The sequence below is a fragment of the Oreochromis aureus genome, linkage group 14 (assembly GCF_013358895.1).
Source record: "Oreochromis aureus strain Israel breed Guangdong linkage group 14, ZZ_aureus, whole genome shotgun sequence".
NCBI classification, from domain to species: domain Eukaryota; kingdom Metazoa; phylum Chordata; class Actinopteri; order Cichliformes; family Cichlidae; genus Oreochromis; species Oreochromis aureus.
The window spans coordinates 6,035,577-6,057,808 of record NC_052955.1 but is presented as its reverse complement, the minus strand read 5'-3'; the positions used below and the strand labels follow the sequence as shown (position 1 = coordinate 6,057,808).

Here is a 22,232-nt window from a genome sequence, read left to right as displayed (position 1 = left end):
TAGAGGCCGTTGCCCCTTTAGGCAGTATATACCATCAAAACCTGCAAAATATGGTATAAGGATATGTACACTTGATTAGAACTGATTTTATTTTTTTATAACATTTTATTGACAAAAAACGAGAACCACATTAATTCATAAATGTGATCGAACAAAGGTAAAAGGAAAAAATTAACCATGTTTGCTGTTCACATGGCTCGTAATTGGGATAAAGTAAACATCTGTTGAGTAATTTAACATAAAATTGTTTGATAGTGTTAATTGGAAAGCCAAAACTCTAGCGGGTCCACCAGACCCATGAACACTGGCTGAGTAACAAAAATATGAACACCATACAAGGGTTAAAAACCTTTTTTCTGTAAATTGAACCGGTGGTGCATTGAACTCCCTGGTATGTTAAGTATTGCCCCTAAGGTCACTCTCTCATTGTGTGCTCTACTTTTTTAATGCACTGATGTTTATATACTTGTTGCTGTTGAATGGGTAACACTTCTGACACACCCAGCAAATGAGAGGTGCTGCAGAGCCCTGCAGAGCAACCAGGAAACATGCTGTTCAATACAAAAAAACAATGCATGCTGTTCTGTGATTGAATGTGCCCCTGGTTCTCAAACAAGGCTAGAGCCAGCCAATCAGGAGACGATGGGCATTTAAAGTGATAAGCTTAAAGAGCGAGTGTGGGGCGATAAACGCAAATCTTTGGAGAATTATACCTGGATTTGTGCAGCACTTTCTATTTTCAGGGCAAGAGTCTTAATTTTATTACCTCTGCAGAACTCTAATCTTTGCCTAGGAGCACAGGGTTCATCAGGGATATCCTCAGACTGAAACAATGTAAAGCAGTAGGCACAGAGGAGAACGTCCAAAGTAAACAGCCTCAGCTTGAGAAAACAAACAGCTTATATCATCTGTAAGTGAGCTGGGCAGAAAGCTTCTCCAGTTCACTATTTACAAACAAAATTTCCCTTTTCTCCTCCTATTTCTGTTCAGCCTGGCTCCAGCTATTTGCAGACCGTTGACTTAGCTTTGGTTTGTTTTCAGTGCAGAATGATCTAATCACTAAATCAATAACCAGCCGTTTTTTCAGCAAGTGAGATAATTATATTTATTTGGCTTCTGATGCTTTAAAGTCTGATGTTTCTGAACGGGAAGGCTGTTTCTGGCAACGGGATATTTAGAAGAGTACATTTGTCTTCCTCGTTCTCTTATTCTGAGAAGCTCAGTCCCATACTTCCTGTTAGCCTAAGTGAGAATGGGCATCAGTGATTCAGCCTTTTTCCCTTTCTAAAATTATTTACTGTTATTTATAAGATGAAAATGGCATTGCGGTAGTTTTTTTTTTAAGTTGATGCAAATTTAGAGGCTATAATTCTTTTTGTTGTTTACAATGTAAGGATATGAACATGCAAGATGTCTAAGAAATCCTCAGATCAGTGCATTCCTGACTGTTTTGTGGCCTTTAAGTTAAGATTGAAATTAATCATCATTGTTATTAATTTATGTGCAAACCAAATAGCTCGTAACAATGGGCCAGATACCCGTTACCAACAGGACAGCTTAAAGCATACCTTCTTCAAGTCCACAAAACACATATTGACCTGTCGGGGAGACTCCCGCACCCTCTTAGTTCCTCCTGAATCTGAGGTTTGACCAGCAGATGGACCCTCCTCTCAACCTGAAACACACCCCTCCTGTCCCCATCACCCTAATCTGCCAATTCACAGGCATCCAAGCAATGTTTCAGGCGTGTGTCAACCAAAACAGCCCCAGAGGCATTCACAGCCTTTAGGAGCTCCAGGGAAAGTCCTCCACCCCAGTGCTCCTGCCACCAAGGACTTGTTAAACTACCTCAGGGATCTCAGCCCGAGCAATGGGCAAGTTGTACCCTTTATCCTCAGACGTGAGACGAGTCACTTGACAGTTAGCAAGACTGTATTCAAGGCCTGCAGGGTTAATATGATTATATTTATTTAATGTTAAACTGTTTAAAAATGAACCCCAAAATTCCAAATACAAATAAACAAGTGTGTGAATTATTTTAAATACCAACAAATTGTCCTATATTTTATATTTTGTCCTATATTGTTCTATACTGCTTAACGTAGTAGTATCCCCATCAAAGTATCTACAAATATAACACTGTCGGAATGAAATATAAACTCTATTTACAGAGAATATGGAAAATATGCTTGTAATACAGTGGATCTGGCAGAAGGAAGATTTTCTATTCAATAGTAATAATAATAATAATAATAATAATAATAATAATAATAATAATAATAATAATAATAATGCTTTTAAATTTGTTAAATTTAAAATTTAAGTTTGTTTAAATTTGTTGGATTGTCTGCTAAATCAATAATCACTCCTCCCCTGAAAAATAAAAATAAACCCCAAACAAACAAACAACATTTTAACTCATGGATGCTGAACTCAGTGGTTCTGTTTAGGAGTTTGGACAAATACAAATACGCCATCTAGTGTGTGCAAAGCAAAATGACCACTTGACTTTGATTAAAACTTTGTGTTAATTTTTCTCAGCATGAATTTAAATTTATTTAAAAGGTCAAACGTCCACAGAACAGTCACTCCAGGACGTTGATGTATTTGAGACTGTGGTTGTGGCAGAAGTATCAGCAGTTGTTCTGCGATGGTACCACAGTGGCAGTAGTGACAATAGTAATGGTTTATGTAGCAATAATTAAAATTCTGTAATCATGTGCAGTTTAGTTTTTAAAGGGTATGCTGCTTCAAAATGCTGCAGTTCCCCGCGATGCTGACCAGCTAAATTTAAATAATAATAATAATAACATACAAATCTACAGATATTACTATACACTGTATATCTGTATGCATCTGTACTGACTTAAAGTGTTGCCTCTTTAAACCCCATTAAAGGTTTCTATTTAAATCTTAATTAGAAACATTTTATAACACAGTACAGTATAGATGGGATTAGCTAATAACAATGAAAGATTACAGTTTTTGTATTATAGTACTTTCACAGCCATCATCAGTATGAAGCACATGCAGGACGTGCTGTATATTCTTGGCAGTACTTACTGCTGCTAATGCGAGAAAAAAAAAAAAAAAAGCTCCATGATCTAAATCTGTCATTTTCAATCTCAATCAAAAATCTTTTTGCCATTTCAGCCACATATATATGGGATTGACTCTGTATTGTCCATAGCCAATCCCCAAATGGATTTTCCTAGATAATAGACAGCTGTATGATCTGATAGATTTGTGATGTAACGATAAAAAGGCTTCTATCAAAATTGCTGAAATCAGCCCTGATATTGATATCTAATGGAGCAGACCTGATGTTAGTTTCACCACACAAAGGAAAATAATATTAGAAAGAGGGGGAAAAAAATTCCCAGTTGACCAGATGTGTGCGCGCTCATCAGTCTGCAGCAGAACAATAACCGTAATGGCAGCTTGCCGTTGAATTCTCCCTTTTCCATCAGCGAGGAGGGAACTGACTGAAAAGACATATTTTTTCAATATGGAAATGTGTTCTATTTTTCCAGTCTCATTGTGAAATAATGGCTGTTTTGCTTGCCTCTTGACTTCCTATAATAATTAATCATGTGAAACAGCCCAAATACTTGGTTGTCACAGTTCACTGCTCTCTATATTTTCATTTGTAATAACTGGACACAATGAGAAGGTAATTCATTTTTGGAGGTTCAAATCTCAAAGAAGGCGGCAACGATTTATTCTTGTTCTCCCTCTTTCACTCGCTTTGCTCTCTCTCATTTTCTAGCACAAACTTAAGCAGTGCAACATTGTTTCTAGCAGAAAATTATCCAAAGTGGCAGCACGTGGAAGTGCAATGCAAGTGCAAAAAAACAGCAGCAGTGAGCATCAGATGAGTGATTATGAACACATTAGCAGTTTGAAGGTCAGAGGATAATGTATAAATCTGGAATCTCAAGAATGATCATGGCAGAAAAACACAAAGTGGAGAACGCCCCTCTCAAATATGTGCAGCCACACACACACACAGCAGCAGTTTAAGCACAGCGTGCAGAGAATAATGTAGATTTATGTGGAAGCTCATAAACCTCCTCCAGACGTGGTGAAATGATGGGTGTTCACCCAGCCGACCCCCCACCATCTGTCAGAAATTACCAAAAAGCACGCAGCTTCAGATTTAAACTGCAATCTCTCCTTCCAGGCTCCCTGTTTGGATGTTTTTCTCTTTATTTCTTTTTTGTGTGTGTGCAGTTCAGTCCAGGGATCAGAAAAAAAAAATTTTTTTATTAACCACTTTACTCATTTTTATTGCATTATATTTTAGATAAACTGGCCATTATAAAATGAGCCATTTCTCCTATTGAGAAGTTGAATCATGAACAATCACGAGTTTCCACCCTCATTTGAAAATATCTTGAGTAAAACAACGAGTAATGCTGTCTTCTAAAGGCAGCTGGCACTGTGCTTCCATGCTGCAGTTTCTAAAAATAAACAGGCACTGATTTGAAACAGTAATTAAGTCTTTAAACATATCACTACAATTCACTTTCCTCTGATGCACTCAGGTCGTGTTAGTTTCACTCATAAATCTTCAGTATGATGGCATGAGTCAGGGCAGCCACTAGAAAAATAAAGAGGAACACATCACATCTGTCTCCTTTCAATCTCACAGAGTGGTTGAGCCTCCTGCTCTGCATCGACTGTCCTATTGATTTTTGCGATGAAATTGAATGAATACCGGGTGGGAGGACAATTATACATAAGTGGGAGTGGGAGGAGACTGACTGAGCTTTCGGGAGAAGTCTTTCACATACACTCTTAGTGCTACTCGGTTTGCAGAACTCTGCATAGGACGATTTCTTCTAGGAGATCTTTTAAAAGATTTTAGAAGTTAACACTTCAATCGGATGGTGATGGTTAAATTCCTGCTTTTATTTTTGAAGCTGAAGCCTAAAAATGAGATTTAAGATAAATAAATATTAGGTTTGTTCTTAACAGTTATGATTCACGTTATACTTTTAGTTCACCAGAAAACTAAATATAAAATGACATATATACATAGTGTTGTCAAGAGTTAATCGGCTGGCTTTCCTCTTCATACAGGCCCTTTCATCCCAAGTGATGTTAAACTTATCTTTGCTTAATCGCAGAAAGAAAGAAAGAAAAAAACTATCAACATTAAATGAACTATGCTCTTTAAGATTCATTATTATGAATTTTGAAAAGTACATTATATTTTAAACTTTCAAAAAAGTGCAAAAATCCATTGTACAAATACACAATTTACTGTATTTATGAGCCATAGCAAACACGTTATATTATGATTATTATCATTATGTACATGCTATAATAAACCACTAGTTAGGACACTTTGTCACTCCGCGTTTTATCAACCCATGTATGACTAACAGGGCCAAAAACCAAAGAAATAGACTGTGGAATCCATGAAATCCACCAGAACATGTTTACTGAGGAGCAGCAACACTTCTGCTCTTCGTCATGCTACCACAAGGTGGCACCAATGTTCCGCCACTTGAGGCACCAGAGCCGCTTTTACACCCTGATGATCCATTTAGCTGCAGTCAACCTTTTAACCAGTGTTAGAGTAAAAGCCAGAACAGCCTACTGTATGTACACTACCAGACCCTGCAGGGAAAGCAGGTGTGCGCCAGCTACACCTGCTTTGAATGATTTACTCTTTTAAAAAAAAAAAAAAACTGTGTCTATTTCAAGTGACAGAGGGAAAACAGGCTTTTTTAATTAGGAGCCTGATTATGGCATTACAGGATTAAATATTTATATCAAATTTAAGACCTTTTACACATTCTCAGTGGAGTATTCAGCTGACTTGTGTCTCAGCTGTTCTTGTCTCTTGTCCTTAAGTGACTACATAACATTTTGGACAACAGGGAATTCCAGTCTTAGGTTCCAAAATGAAGAAAATAATCTTAGTGGTAACTTTTTCCATAAGAAAACTGCATGTGGGAGTCCAAATAAGATTTGCTGTTGGCTAAAATGAAGCTTTTGCATTTAGATTAGGACGCAGAGGGAAAACTGGGAAATTACAGTAACCTTGTCCTTCCACATTGCATGTGTTGCTCGGGAAAGTTTGTGGCAACTGCTTGAAGTGTTTGGTCAGTACCCAAAGCTGAAGAGGAGTTTGCAAAACCAAGTCTCTGAAAACCGTTTCCCTAACATCTGCTCATAGACCTAACCTAATAAAAACTCAAGAATGCCGTTAGTCTGTGTGCTTTACTGCTTATGGGGTTACTTCACTTTTTCCATATGCAGCAGCAGCAGCATGGGCGATCTGGCTGTGCAGGACCCTCAAAATTCTGCTTCCAGCGAATGTTGCCTCTGCTCCAAATATATAAATGTCCGTGTGGAGCTGAAACTGTGATACAGTTCAGATGCTCGCTGCAGCTCATACAGTTAGGTGCCTGCAGCATCCAGGCCTTTTGTACCTCTGAGCAGTTCCTGCTATTTGTGGTGCGGAATCTGTTTCAGACTGCAGCTTGGGATCCATCTGCCTTGGATTTGCCACGTATTTCCAGAGCAGGAGTCTGGCTCACCGGTGTGCTTCTCACGGTGATGTGAAATAGTGTGAGTGGCTGCTCTGTGCACGTGTGCTCGTGCGTGTGATCAAGCAGGACAATGTCACCTTGACTACAATCTACAGGAGGCACCGAGGACGATCGGCATCTGTAGAGCTCTGGACGGAGAAGGAGAGCGGGGGTTGAAGATATTTACGTGTCTCTCTGAGTGTGTGTGAGAATTTGCCAAACGTGTGAGTGTGTGTGTGCGTGAGAGAGGGAGAAACAGTGAGGCGGGTATAGCTCTCTCTCACAGCTCACAGTGCTGGAGGATCCCTCTTCAGACCCAGGCACAGCGACGCAGAGATGTCAGGCGCAGCACACACAGGTGGGTCATAAAGAGGAGCTGAGGGGACAGGTGGGCCTAGCTCAGGTTATGTAATTCCTATGCTGTCAGCCGTTTTTAATAATTATTATTCAATAATATTGATGCAAAACTGACAAAAATTTGAAAATAAGGGGGAGGAGACTTCTTCTTTTTTTTAGTACAAGTAGGCTGAACAGGCCTACAGTCTGGCCAGGGTCATCTGGATTGGTCCAAGCTCTCTGGACACAAAAATCTGGCAAACAATAACAAATATGAACAAAACAGATTTTATAAAAACCCTTCTTATTCATGTCATTCCTTCTTAAGTAGAAAAAAAACACCCTTCAGGCTCTTGCCAGTTGAATTCCACTCGCTGATTGAAATTTAAGGCAGAAATCAGCTGCAGGTTTCCACGTGTGTCCGAGGCTGCCTCCCTCGGCCTTTACAGACCTTCAAACAGCCGCAGCGGGACCTTCAAGCTCCTGTTCAGCCATAATTGCATTTGCCGCTGTAACGGAGTAAAAACCCGCCGCCGCCGCCGCATCCTTCGCTCTCCGCCACGTGACTCCGCCGGCAGAGCATATCCGAGTCCTTTCCGTTTTTCTGGACTAACTCAGCCTCCACCTTCGGCCAATCGCGTCTCGGCGGAGGCGTCTCTCTCTCCCTCTCTCTCTCCCTCTCTCAGTTTTTCGCTTTCTCTCGTGATGCTTTCACTTTCTGTCGAAAATCAGCGATTCTGAGCTTCGCGCGCACTCGATTTTGTCTGTTTGCTTGAGCGCATTACGCATCGTTTCTCTTTGGCTTGTTTAGCTTCGGCTAAAGCTTTTGCTTACTGTATTTAATTTGACCTCATACGTTGCAACTAAATTTGAGTCTCGGATCACGAGATGGTGAAGAGTGTTGTAACACAGCGCGGCTGATTGTTCATAATTAATAAAAAAGATTTTTTTTAAATAACGTGCACATTTTGCAAAGTGGGACATTTGTCCCGTGAAACGGGGAACTGAACAACGTAAAAAAGCAACACTTATTTTTGGCAAAACGTCGGAAATCCGAGTGTGCAGAAAACGAGAAAGGTATCACGAGGCCCTGTGACGTCAGCCGCTCCCCTGCGCTTCCTCCAGCAGCCAGTCAGCGAAGGGATGCTCTGAACGCAAGACTGCAGCATCTTCACCGAGAGAACGAGCAGGACAAAACGTCTCTTTCTCTGTCTTCCTCCAGCTCCGAGTCTCCGGACCCTTCTCACCCACCCGTCACCCCTGGGTGTCTTCGCGACTGGAGCCAGGAAAGGATAAGAAGAACGAAATTCTGATAGCCTAAGAATCGGATTTTTTTTCTATTATTGTTATTATTGCTTCACCGATCACCCTTTCATTTCTTCTCTCCTCGGCTGACTTCGCCTCTTTGCGCTTTGCGTTGTGTTTTTGTTTTGTTTTGGTTACTGTTCCGTTTCGCTGGTTATTGCAGAGGAGCGCCACCATCCTGTACCGCCTGACATGAGTACTGGTTGCAGCGGAATGATACACATATCCTAGCCCGCTTATCTGAAGGTTGATGGAACTGTGACGCTCCACTGGCACGTTTTTAGTAGCCTAGAAGTCGCTCCATCTGCAGAGGTCTCCTGTTTTCTCCCTCTCTGAGCCGCTCCAGCGTTTCTTTCTTTCTGCCCCTGCGCAGCATCTCTCTGTACGCACGGCGCACCACGGAGAAACGCGCAGCTAACCTACCCCGTTCGTAAGAAACAGGCGTATTTTGCAATTCCTAAATCGCTTTTACCCTCTCCAAGGACTCATCTGCACGGCTACGCTGCGTAAAAAAAACGGAAAGGGGGGATTTAAACGCAAACGCAGCCTAAGCATCCAAGAGCAAGCTCGAAAATGATGGCCGGCGGAGCAGTACAACAAAACGGCATTTTCTCAAATCCTCACCATCACAATCAACAACCACACATGGAGTCCGATCCCCCGGACTCACGTAAAAGACCCCTGGAGACCCCAACGGAGGCCAGCAGCACCAAACGCACAAACACGGGAGGTAAGAGCGGCGCTGGGGGATGCGGGAGCTGTTCGGGTTTCGGTGAATGTTGCTTCGTCTTGAGGCAGGCAGAGAGAAAGCAGAGCAGGTTGATCTGATTCTTGATGTGCACCATGGCGTGGTGGAAGGGCAAATTCACACATTTAGGGATTAAAAATAAAATGATACAGGCTAAATTTTAGGGAGACCGTCTTTTTTTTTATTATTCGCTTCGTCATAAGCGACAGTCATTTTCCATCAGTATTAAAATAATCACGGGTCGCCGCATTTGATGGAAAGGAAACAATGAGAGGGACTTGGGGGTGGGGGGTGTTATTTGGAGGGAAGCCGTCGCTTCCCCTCTTGCACATCCTGGATGATTTAGCCTCTTTACATCAGCCGAATTGGGTGTTTTTATTGCGTCTTAAGATTTACGCGCAGCCACAGCGGCCATGCTGGAGCCAAAATGAGGATGTAAACAAGTGAAAGCCAGATCAGGCTAGTACGTGATCGCAGGGTCTCATCCCGTCGACGGATGACCTTGTGATAATCTCACACATCAGCCACCATCGCCGCTTTGTGTACAATTACACAAGCGGATAAACAAGCGGACTCATATTAACAGCAGGCCTGTGGCGAGCTAGGGAAAACAGGGGGAATCCAGAGCAGTTTAGAATGCGACAGTCTGTGTTAATGCAGTGTGTCAGGGAGAGGATATTTTTATCATTCATTGTTGTCCTGATTTTAATATTCTGCGGCTGGAAGGGAAAGCTGATTTTTTTCCCACTAATTTCTTCGATGAATGATTTCTTCATTATTCTCTGGTTTGATGAAATATGGATATGTCACCATGGTAATCACCATATTTGGTTTTTGTTTACATGCTGTCATGCGCCAAGCATTCCCATCATTACAACCATCAGTAGCCTATCCTGGCCATGCACCCTATCATGGACATTTGGACATACAATACACCTTTAAATGTGCTATTTATACTCAGCAAAAAGATGATAAAGGTTTAGGAGACTTTTTAAAATGCTGCTGGAGATTCTGGGAGTAGATCCAACACACCCTTTAAAATGCTTAAATAATTAGATTCTATAGGTTTTAATGGGACCTGATCTTTTAGTGCAGAGAGTTCAGTCTGACTATGATTGTGAAGACTGAATATTTGTAATGCCAGTTAGACTGATTTGAGGACTAGTTATATGCTTAAGGTTAAGATACCTAACGTGTTCTCTAATGTGGAGTTTGTTAGAGTTTAGTCCCAACCGTAATTCTCACCAGGGCCTTAAAGATTGAAAACAGCATTTAAAATTTTAGTTTTAAACTCTGAAATGTCTTCAGTGTTAAACTGAATTCCCTGAACAAACAAAACAAAACCCCCCCAGGGAATGTAATTTTCATTGCAGGTAATTCTGCCGGTATATTAAAGAGGAACCTCCATCGTATTAGAGAGGGTAAGCATGGCTGAGCTGTGATTGTTGGCCTAATTTCTCAGTCTTGATTTGAAATGGTCAGAAGATTTGGCTTTGCTCAGTTAGTGCAACTGTTATGGCTGCTGTAACACGATCTAAACATAAACTCTCGCAGATCCATAGGGCTTAAGTGCCCTGTTCCTTTTGGATGACAATGACAGGTGGCATAATGTGAAATTTGAAAACAAACTTGTGTTTAGTGCGAGCTAAGCGACAGACTCCTCTGGATTACTGAAATTCATCTTTTGGTAGATCTTTGCATGAACTGGCCCCAGTGGAAAAAAACATCAGGACGGCCATTTATAACAGATTCTTCAGGTCCCGCCAGGAAACATGACAGCCATCCTCAGGAGTAATAATTAGACAGCGAGCGAGGAGAGTCCGACTGAGGAGGTGTGAGCTGCAGGTTCGCCAGCAGTGTTTAACTCCAGATCGATGCAGCACTCAGAGCACTAAAGGCTCCTCCTCACTGTACGTAAAAAGCCCAGGCGGCCCCTCTGGGGACTTTCTTCCTGCCTGCGTAACGCTCAGGCCGCTTGTCCATTTAGACAAATGAAAAGGTTGGAACAGTGATGATGATGATGATGATGATGATGATGATGAGACAGCTAAACAGACTCAGGCAGAGAGGACGGCTGCAGTGCTGCCAGCTCAGCCAGCAACATCAGGCCGATGATCCGATAGCATTTGGTTGAAAATGAACAAGTAGCTCCTACACACACACACACACACACACACACACACACACACACACATGCAAAACTACAGCAACAAAGAGGAATCAGAGCTTGGTTGTGGGTCTGTTGTGACAAATTCTGCACTGACAGTAAACTCTACTCTGTTCTGAAAATGCATTTTTGTTTGAATTTTAATCTGAGAATTTGGTCTTGTTGATTTAAAGCTAGAATTATCTGGATAACAGCGTTGAGCCTAACCTAGATTTTTACTTGGATCAAGATACGCAAAGTGTTTGTATGCCTGACTCTTGATGGAGAGAAAACATTCACCATGTAATGGCTGATTTTAGCCAAGCAGAAGCTGTATTTTTTCACAGAGAACATGCTTTTGTATTTGATATTTTTAAGCTGCACCCACGCTGCAGTTGTAAATTTAGAAATCAAAGTGGTGCTAAGAGATCATAATAATGGTTGTTTTTATGTATGATTAGTTTACACCACACACTCCCCACCCCTGTGCTTCCTCTCTCTGTAGTGGCCTTCCTGCAGCCCCTATTTGAAACTGAAGGCATTGTATTCCCTCACCAAGAAACTGAGACTCATGGTAAGAGAGACTTTGATTTTGATCTTCTACCTGTTTTATAATCTTTACTGTGAAATTCTGATTCACAACACAGACTTAATGTGCAAAATCCTGGAGTAAAAATAAAAGATATAGGGCTTTTAACAAGGTGGTCTGACTGCTGCAGGGCCTGATATTTAAATAGGATTTAAAGCAACATTTAACACCCTCATATCCTGCTCATGATTCAGGATAATGCATGCTGATGTTTTTTATATTGTATGTTACCAGTTCCATAACATTCATTGTCATGCTTTTTATACAAATCCAGTGTTTCTTTTGTCATGATACTCAACATTGCTGCTCAGATGATGACCTTTGACCTCATGCTAGCCATGCCATCAAAGCATTTGGGTTTACGACCGCTGATGTATTGTTGAAATGTTCATTCACTGTTCACTGTGGTTAAAATGTGCCAAATGATGGCTGCAGCGTGCACCGTGCAGCTGCTGCTGGGTAAGAGACGCACAACAGGAAGACTGAAGCTTTATTGAGTAGACCTAAAAAAGAAGGAAGAAAACTTTTAAATCAAAGAAATTTATCTTTATCAAAGTTTTAAAATATTTTTAAGTCTTTTTTTTTCCTCCAACAGCTGCAGCTTATAAATATGTCCAGATGTAGGTTTTAATGCCAGGGCATTTCCATTCATATCAATCAGATCTGCTGCGTTCATTAGAAGCGAGAGTATGCGTTTGGGTCAAAAATGATGAGAAAAGATGGACCTGGATTTTTCCAGTGTCCAGGGTTTATCCAAATATCTGTGTGTGTGTTTGTGTGTGAGAGGGAGTGAAGAAAAAGGCAAGCGACAGAAAGAAGGAGCTGGTCTGCTGTCAGACTGTAGATAGGAAAACATGGGACAGCTATAGCCCTGCGGGTCATAAATCACAGCTACGCCTTATAAAAAAGCTGAGGGTCTTAAAGACGGAAAGATCAATGAGGAGCTGCAGTCGCTGCTGTTCACAAGCTCCCACCCCCACCACGGCTTTAATCCACCAGCCCGAGCCCATTCTTATCTCTGCGCCTCCCGCTCCCCTCACCGCGTCCAGCAGGGTTCTTCGGGATATTAAAGAAACTCAGAGTTCCCTTTTATCGTGTACATATATGATCAGAGACGTTTAATGAGCTCATTCATGCTTAATCCAGTTTCCTATGTTTAAATAGATTATTTACAAAGACGGGCTTGATCATGATGAATTCAAAGGATAAATATCTTCCAGTAATTTCATAATTTATACATTTGGTGCCACTCAGGGTTCACTACTTCAATGTGTTCATGTGTTTTGGTCTTTTCTTATCATTTAATTGTATATATATAATTTGAATGAATAATCCTAAAACCAACAAAATAGGTCTGGAGCCAAACGCCTATAAAGCAGCCAGAATTATTAAATCATGCTAAACATCTTACTAAATCATTGTAATTCTCAGCATTTGTTATTCACTGATATTGTTTACATCAGCTATGTGTGATGTACGGCTTACATTTAATTTTTTCAGCTTAGCTTTAAAAGAAATATACTTTTATTAATTTGAACTATTTGTGTTATGTGCAATGAACTGTAGCCACTTGAAAATAGATCCATAAGTCACTAAAAAGCTTTTTAGAAGATGAAATATTTTCCAGTGCTATATGTAGAGAATGTTCTTTGCATTATAATATTTTATCGAAGCGTCCTGGAAGTTGCATGTTTTTCATTCATTTTAATCCAAGTAAGATGTAGAATCCAGCACCATAGGTTAAAGCACCGGATTGATTTGTTTGGGCTAATGCAAAGAACCAGTGCATACAAATACCCAGGAACAGCCTTTCAGTCTAAAAGAAATTACTCTGATTCAGTCCACTGAAAACAAATGCAGCTTTCAGGGGAAAAAACCTGCTTGTATAAGCCATTAAGAAGCCTTACGTAAGCACAAACCAAATAAACTGGAGTGGGTTTTTTTGTTTTGTTTTTTTGATTTTCATGTAGGTGATCAGGAAACCAACATGTGACTGTGTGGGAGCTGTGCAGGTTTATCAGCTTGGATAAGTTTGCTGACCTTGGTGCACAGAGATTCTCAGGCCTTTAATTATAAGCCTTTAGTGTTTTTTTTCTTCTTTCTCCTCTTTTTTTCCTCCTTGTCTTCTCTGCTGCCTTTAAGATATAATACATTCATTTAGTAAATGGATGGACTGGCAAGCCAGTGCTGGGAAGAAGAAGGAGGGGCTTGAAATGCCCTTGCCAAGTGACATTAGGGGACTAGACTAGCAGTACACTCAAAGCTTTCTGTGTGTCTGTGTGTGTGTGTGTGTGTGTGTGTGTGTGTGTGTGTGTGTGTGTGTGTGTGTGTGTGTGTGTGTGTGTGTGTGTGTGTTACATTTGACTTCAGGTACAAAAAGCAAAGATGAAGTTTAACGAAAAAGATGAGGTGGTGTGTAAATGATATGTTGCGCTGCACAGTTACAGTAGCAGACCTAGAGTCAGGCTGTGACTCGAGCCTTGACTATATGAGACAAGGCCTTTGATGGTATTGATCTGAGTGTTTTCTGTTGCTCCTGGAGCTGAGCTGTGCATCCTTTTTTGGGCCATCCATACAAAGGAGGACAGTCTTCCTCACATTGATCGGCCGTCTGGTCGAGGAGGAAGAAACCCCGACACCACCCAGACCGAGTTTCACTCCTAAATTCAGCTAAAACTGCTTCACTCTGAGCCAGATTGAAGACAATAAGCTCATATTTTAAATTAAATATCAACACGTTACAACTGTTGATGCTATCTTACAAAATATGCACAGTTGTATTTTTTCCTGCCGTTAAACTCAAGGCGATATTTTTGGTAAATATAACGACTGATAGCGTTCCCGCTCGTCCTTTAGCGCGAGAGTCAGAACACAGCGTTCTCCTCTGCGACACGCCTGTTTTGTTCACTCGTAAGCGTTCCTCGCTCGCTCCCTCTCCTCTCTCCCGGGTTCATTCTTTCCATCTTCCTCTCCTCTTCATCCATACTAATCATGCTCTATTCAGACCATCATGACTCCACTCTCCTCCCCCTCCTCCTCCTCCAGTCCTCCTTCACCCTCGTCCTCCCATCATTTCATCCCCCACCCACTCCCCCATCATCAATTGCTGGCTGCTATTGACGACGCTCACTCGGCAACTGTTTCCGAGGCTGTCAATCGATTTGGAGCCGCCATCGACTTGAATCTGCCACCGGTAGCTGCAGTTCTCCTTCTCCTCTATTCTCTCCTCTTCTTCTTCTTCTTTTTTTTTTAAGCCACTGCGTCAAAAAAAAAAAAAAAAAAGCCATTGTACAGGGTGGGGTGAAGGCACTGAGAGGTGCTAATGTTCCCACAAAGGGAAGCATGTGATTGGTTTAGCGAGACATCGGTCACAGCTAGCTGGTCGCTGATAGGTGAGGAGAGCTGAGCGGCGATAAATATGGATGAGGGAGCGATGAAAGGGCCGATGCAGGGAGGACAACTGGAAGGGCCCCCCTGCTTTGAAATAGCCTCGGTGTATGAACAATACACACCACTTTTCACACACACTCTGAAGAGAGAGAAAGAAGGCGGCTTCGGCTATCTTTGTTAGCGTAGCCGCCGTGTCTGCTCCGATTTCTACGCAGACGCCCTGATGACAGCACATATGGAGGCAGTATGCAGGCATTTGATTGGTTCTCCCCAAATCGCTATTCAAACTGAAACTCTGCAGCACGATGTTTCTCTTATCTCAGATAAGCTCTTTCAGGCACGTGATAAATCGGTAGAGGAACCCATTCTCTCTCTATAATTATTTGCCTCCTGCAGGTGTTGCTCTATCGAGTTGGGCGTCTTTTAAGTTTTATAATTTTGTAATTTATTCTAATTTTTGTTGCGAAATTGTTTGCATGTAACCCGAGCCCCTCCGGCATCATTTTTAAATTGAGATGTTGCTTCTCTGCAAACTTCTACGCGATTGCTGGCACAAAAACAAATGAGAGTATCTGCATGCTGCTGGCGTTGGAATCGTCTCGATGCCTTTAGGGATGTTCGTGTGCGATTTTTTAGATATTGACTTCAAACTTTAGATGTAAAAACTTTATGAGATATTGATATGTTCTAAAGCAAGCAATTAAAATAATGAACGCTCCTTCTGTGCTGCGGAAGTGTCAGCTAAAATGAAAGACGCAGATGCTGGAGTGAAATTAAAGAAAAGGTGAAATAGAGACATTTCCTCCTGCTCGCCTTCCTCTGTGAGTTCTCTGTGTTTATGAGCGACGATGGCTATCTCTCAGAATGAAGACAGCTGGTCAGAGCCTCACTGCTGGAGTGCTTTACGTCTGTGTGTGTGTGTGTGTGTGTGTGTGTGTGTGTGTGTGAATGCTTCCTTCCAACAAAAGAGAAGAGGACTGGAGGGGGTGTGTTAGACAAAGCCTGCCCCCCTTAACTCTCCCTGCTTAGAGGAGATGAATATTTTCCAAGTCCCCAGAGCTGTGAACCTCCATACCAGAGCCCCCCTTTCCCTCATCCAAGGCTGTGTTCACACTGCTACACTTAAGACATTTCCCCCTCATGTGGGTTTCATATTTACATTTGACCTATATTATTTTATAAAGACAGATTGTGGTATTTGGTACTGATATCTGTCATTATCGTTGGATTTCAGAAGTTCCCCTAGATATTTAATCTTGTCAGAGTGGAAAAAATATATAAAGGGGGATTGAGGCCATTGTTGTACTGGAAAATTAGTTGCTGGAATCCAGATTAACCCTTATTTTTATGCTTGACTTAATTCTGATTAAACCCTTCACATAAAGGTATATCAAAAAGTTGTGGCTCCTAAATTATACACATATTTTAACCATTGAAAAAAGTGCCAGAAAATGCTTTTTTTTTAAAGTGAGTGTTTAGTGAACCTCCCGATGAAATTAAAAACAAAATTTGCATATATGACTTTTAATTTGTATCCAATTTGCAACATTCAGTTTATTCCGTTACAAATGTTGTGCAATTTATTTATTTTTTTAGGGAAGAAAAGTCAAACTGATGATGTAGAAATGTCAAAAACTCACAAAAACTAATGTATGAAATATGACACACTTAAATAATCTAATTTACATTTGATCTTTTTAATGTTTAAATCCAAGTGTTGGTTAAGGAATTAACATTTTGAATTCACTTTTTGAAATCTACTAATACTGATAATTAGAGATTCAGGTTTCTGAAACTGAATTATAGCAAAGCAAAAACAACAAAAGTGGTGAAAAAGATGGAGAGAAAATATTTCTCTTTTAAATAAATGAACATCGGTCCTACAATTGAAGACTATAACAGATATATCTATATACCTGAAATCTTTCTATTGTTTTGGTATTGGTTATTTCAGAGACATTTTGTTTGCGGATACCAGTGCAGGGAGTTACTGACAAATGTCATTCAGCAGTGTAACATTCATAATTGTGATTCTTCAGATAGAGTATACTCCAATCATGTCATTTCTGTAACAACAAACCTCTTAATTCTGAATTATAACAGGCACTCGTGTGCATTTTTTGAATTTCCAAAGCCTTTGGTCAGGAGCTCTCTACATACTTCCAAAAGTCAGGTTTTTGCATAATATTCATAGCAGAATATGACCAAGTATCAGGGGAGTAGAGCGCAAGTGCCAGAAGAAAAGAGCTGCCAAACACTTACAAAATAATGAAATGACTGGACATGTAATTTACAAACTAAAATTTCAGTTAAGTGGTGACTTTAAGTGTGCTTGTTTGAGTGAAGCGTTTGAGGAAAAGTAAAAGAATACGAGAAAGGCTTTGTGATCTTCAACCTTCCTACCCTGCCTGTGCAGGCCTGTGGACACCAGATCCTGGGATTTGAGCCCCCGATCCCCCAGCATGGAGAGCCTATTCTGGGCCTGGCGGGTCTGCAGGGGCCTTAGCAACAGATTGGACTGTTTACTCATCCAGATATGCCATGGTGATGAAGGATTTATTATTTATACATGTTGAGATTGGCCTTTCTTGACCTGCTGAACATATGCAGAGATTTTGCACAATTTAATCAGCGCTAGTTTTTCTGTGGCGCTCGTGCCTAAACATATCTTTTTTAAAAACATGTTACTATTATAGAAATGGACACTGCTGTACAGCCGGCCAGTTCGGCCACATGTAACCTTAGTGTCAGGCCTGCTGGTTCCTTTAATGATGACAAACTTTAGGGGTGTCGTGGGTTATCCACATTTTTATTATATCACACAGTCACACAGAAAAAAAGATGCAAGTCTTTAATCAAAAAATCCTTTTGGCTCGTAAAAGAAAGCGTGTGTACTTCCTGTGTGTGTTGTAACTAAACTGCAGAGTGAAAACAAAGACCCTCATCACAGCAACCAGTAGGGAACCCTGTAGTTACTCAGCTGCACATCTACACAAACACACCCACATCTATACACACACACACACACACACACACACAGACACACACTCACCATTATCTACTTTGTTCTTTAGTAGCCAGTGGTTTAAAGTTTTAATCCCTCCATTTTCTAGCCCAAATGATTTAATTTCCTTTTTAAAACTGTGTGTGTTTGTGGTTTGTGGTTTGTGTTGAGGGAATCCTGTGGGTTCATGAGCACTGGAAGCTTGCAAGTTTACATCATCTGGGGAAAAAACCATGTACACAGTAAAGCAGAAATACTAAACTAATAATACAAAAATTAAACGGATTATTAGCTGCCATTTTAAGGCGTGTATTTAACTCATTCCTATTCAGCTTTTGTGTTATGTACAGTTTACATAACACAACAGCTGAACGGGAATGAGTTATCAGTGTGAATCAGGGCATCGGTGGAAAAATACGCACATGCAAGTTTACACTTTTTAAAAAATAACTTTAAGGTCTTCGTAGCCTAACATAAACTAAGTGGATCTCTGCAGCTGTGGGGTTAGACGTATCTGTGGGGAAAAAAGAGAAATTGTTTTAAATGGCCTGCTCTGTCTAAACTTGAAGCTCTCCTGTTTTGATTGTGTATCTCTGTAAAGGAAGCATGACTGGTAGACATTTAACCTTCCACGGCCAATATCAGCCATATCAGCCCATTATAGAAATGCTGGATTGCAAATAAGCAAACTGAGTGTAACTGAGCACCAACTGAGCACGTGCTCATTTATACAAACTGCTCTGTTCAGTCACACTGTGGCTACTTGTATCAGTTAATAAGTCAACTCTAACTAAAATGTCATGTGACTTACTGATGGTTCGCTTAGAAAACCATAAAAATGCTGGAGACTCTTCTCCTATTTTACTTAGAATAGTTCACAATGCAAATTGATACTTTTTTTGAAGTTTCCTTGAACTGTGCCTCTGTCCAGCCCCTCAGTTCATCCTCTGTCTCTAACAAACCATTTTACCTCTTTAAAGACAATTTCCTTCTAATTGGTTCCCCTTCCAAAGATAATAAAATGTGAACAGCAGGTGGGTGGGGCTTCGCTCCTTACAGTTCGAGCTGTATACCTGAGGCCATGTCCACACTGATACGTTTTCGTTTGAAAACACATCTTTTTCTCCGTTTTGGCCTTCCATCCCTTATGAAAAAGCTCTCCAAAGTGGATTAATTTGAAATCGCTGTTTTAGCGTCGCAGTGTGGACTGCGAAAATGGATACTTTCGAAAACAATCACGAATTTTAGTCATATGATGCAGTCATGTGACCAATTCAACTAAGATGGCGGACGACATTGTACAGCAGTTGTTTTCTTTGCTCTCAATTTTGACAGCCCTATTAAAGATTAATATTAGTTTGTACATGCTCCAGATAGCTGGCGCAACATTTCAAGGAGCCTGGAAAGTAAATAAACAGCAGACAGAAATGATGCAGGTCTAATCGTCTTACGTTTCATGCATGCGCAGTAACAGGAACATAGCGTTTACAGTGGGGATGAAAATGTTGAGCATTTTTAGACGAAAACACCGTTTTCAAATTTATCTGGATTAGTGTAGACGTAGCCTGAGATGACTATTTCGCACCCACAACCCCCCATCATGGCAGATGATTGCCCCTCCCTGGTTCTCCTGGAGATTTCTTCTTGTCAAAAGGAAGTTTTTCCTTCCCACTGTCACCAAGTGCTGTAGAAATGGAAATTAAGGCATACATTACGAGGGATTTTATTGATACCTATACCGAAAAGGATTCTGCTCACAGACCCAGTTTGTTACTGATCCCCTTTGTGACCACTGAACATTTTTGTTATGGAAAAAAAAAAGATTTATAGAATTTATTTTCAGATTTAAAGCTGTATTATTATCTGAACTGCAGGTAAAGAAAAAGTGTAATAAAAATACTTGCATGTGGTTCTGGTGCCAAAGCGCCACTGCCACGACTTTGAGGTCATTGTTGCGCAATGTGAACAGAGTAAGTTGATGAATTGAATTGACGAGTACTGAGACATACGGTTTTGATGGAGTTTTGCAACCTGGAGCTGATTCTCAACCAGAACAAGTCCTTGACTCACGCTCCTATTCACTGTGTTGCTCGTGATTGTTGTTGACAAATGAGGAACAGGAGCACCGAGTGAAATGTTCACCTTCCCCAAATTCAGACCTCTGCACACCTGGGCAGCTGCCGCATAACACTGCTGTTTGACTGCCAAACTCCAGCTGTGTTCAAATAAAGTTTAAACTTATAAACGTCTCGTTTAATCGCTTGCAGCTCTCCCTCGATGACATTAAGGTCATTACGGTATCCTGAAGTGTAGCCTTTTAGGAACGCCACAGAACACCCCCCTCCGTACTTTCTGATAGATAAAACAGTAAGAACTAATCAGTAAGAATCACCACAGCTGTAATTACGGTGTTTATCTTGTTCGTATTTGGACTGAAAGTTTACATGCTCATTATGTTGTCAGCATGAAAGAGGCGCTGCACATGAAGGGGGCCGGGACTCTGTATCTCTGATGATTCTTTATTTCAAAAATTGCACAAAATAGTAGCAGAGAACAATGAGTCTGACATCATGCCGAGACATCGGCATTTTAAAGCACCCCGACGCTGCCGCGAGTCGCCATTAACCTCAGCAGGTGACTCTGGTTTGATTGGCGTGTTTTTTGGCCTGGCTCTGCCATGGAACGCTCCTTTAGCATCATCAGCAAACCCAGTGAGCTTTTAGCGATTTCTAGAAAACCAAACATTTTTCTGGAAGCATTTCTGTTACCTTTTTTTCCAGCGAATAAACAAAACACCCACTAATAGTGTTTTACCACCGCTTTTTAATTCGCTGAGCTTTGAGAGGCTGTAACGCGTGGGTGAGCTTTGCGTGACCTCTGCTGGAGTTTGAGGTCGACACTGGTAGGTCAGATATGGCCAGGAGAGCCTCCAGCTGTTTGTTATGGTTGAGTAAATGAGCACACAGGATTTTCACCTGTATCTTTGGGATGCAGAGTGACACTGAAGCCAGTGTTGTACTGTTGTACTGTACTAAGACTATAACCAAACTGATCTCTGTGGGCAGGGTCACCAGTAGCATGAGATAACTAAATAAATAGCCAAGTGTGATTTGTTTTGAATCAGGGTTATTGTGCATTTGTGGTTCGCTTTTAGTTTTTACCAGGGAATTATATTTAAACTGTCAAAACGATTTTGTGAAGTCTCGTATGAAAGAGCTTGGTAAGTGCATACTGAGTCAAAACATCACATCCTTAAGTACAGAGCAGAGTATAGAGACTAATGTGTCTCGGCTATGGAAGGATCTCTTTATGCCGTGCATTAAGAGCTACGGCTTTGAGAGGCTGAGAGAAAGACAGCGAAAGATGCACAGCTTCTCAAGTTTTGTCGATGTTTATGTGCTTTTAAAAAGCAGTTAAAACTTGAGGAATGTTCATAAAACTTTTGCTGTAAACTATGGTGCAGCGTGGGAGGAGGAGGCAGGTAGCTCTGCACAGATTTCAAGCTTCTTTTTTCATATCTAGAAGTTCATATTTTTGAAAATTGAGTCACAGCAGTTGTCAAACCTGATAAAAGATTTTTCCAGAAGTGCGATCCAATTCGTGTTATATAACCCTGTTTACCAATCAACACCAGCTCTGCAGTTCTTTTAATGATACAGCAATATGTCATCAACTTACTGGGCAGGTTTTGTAAACATGTGCACTGGGTTTATATTTTTAAAACAGATTGCTAGTGTGGAAAGCAGCCATTTAGTAGAAAACATATCTGTGTGATAATAAATGATGATGACAGTCTCATTTTTAATTTTTTTGGTGGCGATCTTGTTCTATGCATATATAAATAATTTTTTTCTAACGCTTGCCATGGTAACAGGTACAAGTGTTACCATGCAACAGATACAAATGATGAACGTGAGTCACTCTTATTACGTCCTCTTATACGTGATGAGTCACGTTGCCAAGGTGTGTAGGCTTGTTTATGGGACGTCGGAAACGATCTGTTTGTGGAGGAGGTGATTCTGAGTGTGTGCTTCTGCCTGCTTTGTGATCCTTTGTTGTTTGTGTGTGTAAGGCATTGTGTGTGTGTGTGTGTGTGTGCGTATTTACCAATTCCCCTGCCTTATTAATACGAGCTGGTTATAATTAGCCAGGCTCTATCTAAAGCAGGT

The 22,232-nt window shown here is 40.9% G+C and overlaps 1 protein-coding gene across 2 annotated transcripts in view; it reads left to right on the top strand.

Annotated features, from left to right (window-relative positions):
- Positions 1–8,032: 8,032 nt before the first annotated feature.
- The window catches only part of nova2 (NOVA alternative splicing regulator 2), an 85,499-nt gene continuing 71,299 nt past the window's right edge, over positions 8,033–22,232 (top strand). Inside the window, exons 1-2 of one of the 2 annotated variants that reach the window (XM_031739974.2) lie at positions 8,033–8,916; positions 11,586–11,654. In XM_031739974.2, coding sequence (XP_031595834.1) covers positions 8,760–8,916; positions 11,586–11,654 — 226 coding nt within the window. In that variant the 5' untranslated portion in view covers positions 8,033–8,759. The remainder of the gene's footprint in view (positions 8,917–11,585; positions 11,655–22,232) is intronic. The other variant, XM_031739976.2, reaches the window with a different exon arrangement.